General features: G+C 53.7%; 1 protein-coding gene across 1 annotated transcript in view; it reads left to right on the forward strand.

Annotated features, from left to right (window-relative positions):
* Nucleotides 1-886, forward strand: part of LOC106810416 (PHD and RING finger domain-containing protein 1-like) — a 62,160-nt gene that overhangs the window by 23,300 nt on the left and 37,974 nt on the right. The window contains exons 8-9 of the mRNA XM_014813767.1: nt 113-364; nt 523-801. Coding sequence (XP_014669253.1) covers nt 113-364; nt 523-801 — 531 coding nt within the window. The remainder of the gene's footprint in view (nt 1-112; nt 365-522; nt 802-886) is intronic.

Genomic DNA, 886 nt, shown 5'->3' on the forward strand with positions numbered 1-886 from the left:
TATATTATTTATTTTATTCCTTTTTTTCTAGGGAATGTTTTAAAGAGTTGATGCGAATGCCGGAAGATGCAAGCCTGCCTAACGCACGCGTGTTCTTTTCTTTTGACCACAGCCGACGACCTCTGCTGGCATATCAGCTGTCGCAAAACCGAAACCAAAACCGAAAGCTACGCGGCGGAAGAAGCGGTCGACCGGCCGCAAGCGCAAAACGACGAAAAAACGTAAGACGACGAGGAGGAGGAAGAGAACTACGAAGAAGAAGAAGACACAGTCATCTGCGAAGTCGTCGTCGACGTCGACTGCTAGATCGGCGAGAAAGAAACCGAAGCGGCGGCGGAGGAAAAGGAAGGTCAAGCGAGGAAGGGTGAGTTAAAATTTCCCCTGTTCTGTATTAGCAGATTGACAAGGATTGACACATGCCGTACTGTTTTGGCAGGCTGACGAGGATTGACAGTCACCATTCTGTTTTGGCAGGTTGACAATGATTGACAAGAGCTGACAATCACCGTTCTGTTTCACCAGGTTGACAAGGAGAAGCTGCGCATGCTGCGTAACACGGTGAAGAGGCGCATCGCGTCGAGGCTGGGTCTCGCGAAGCCCCCGGCCGGCCGCAGCATCCCGATGGTGCGTCGTCCCGCGTCGCGCACGCTCGACAACCAGCGCGGCGACATCGGCGTTGAACCCCTCCACATCCTCGGCAAGAGAGACGAGCTCGGCTTCTCCGATCACTGGTACGTAGTGTCTCTGACCACTGGTCCACATCCTCGGCAAGAGAGACGAGCTCGGCTTCTCCGATCACTGGTACGTAGTGTCTCTGACCACTGGTCCACATCCTCGGCAAGAGAGACGAGCTCGGCTTCTTTGATCACTGGTACGTAGTGTCTCT

This window comes from Priapulus caudatus, unplaced genomic scaffold, assembly GCF_000485595.1.
Source record: "Priapulus caudatus unplaced genomic scaffold, Priapulus_caudatus-5.0.1 Scaffold439, whole genome shotgun sequence".
NCBI lineage: Eukaryota > Metazoa > Priapulida > Priapulimorpha > Priapulimorphida > Priapulidae > Priapulus > Priapulus caudatus.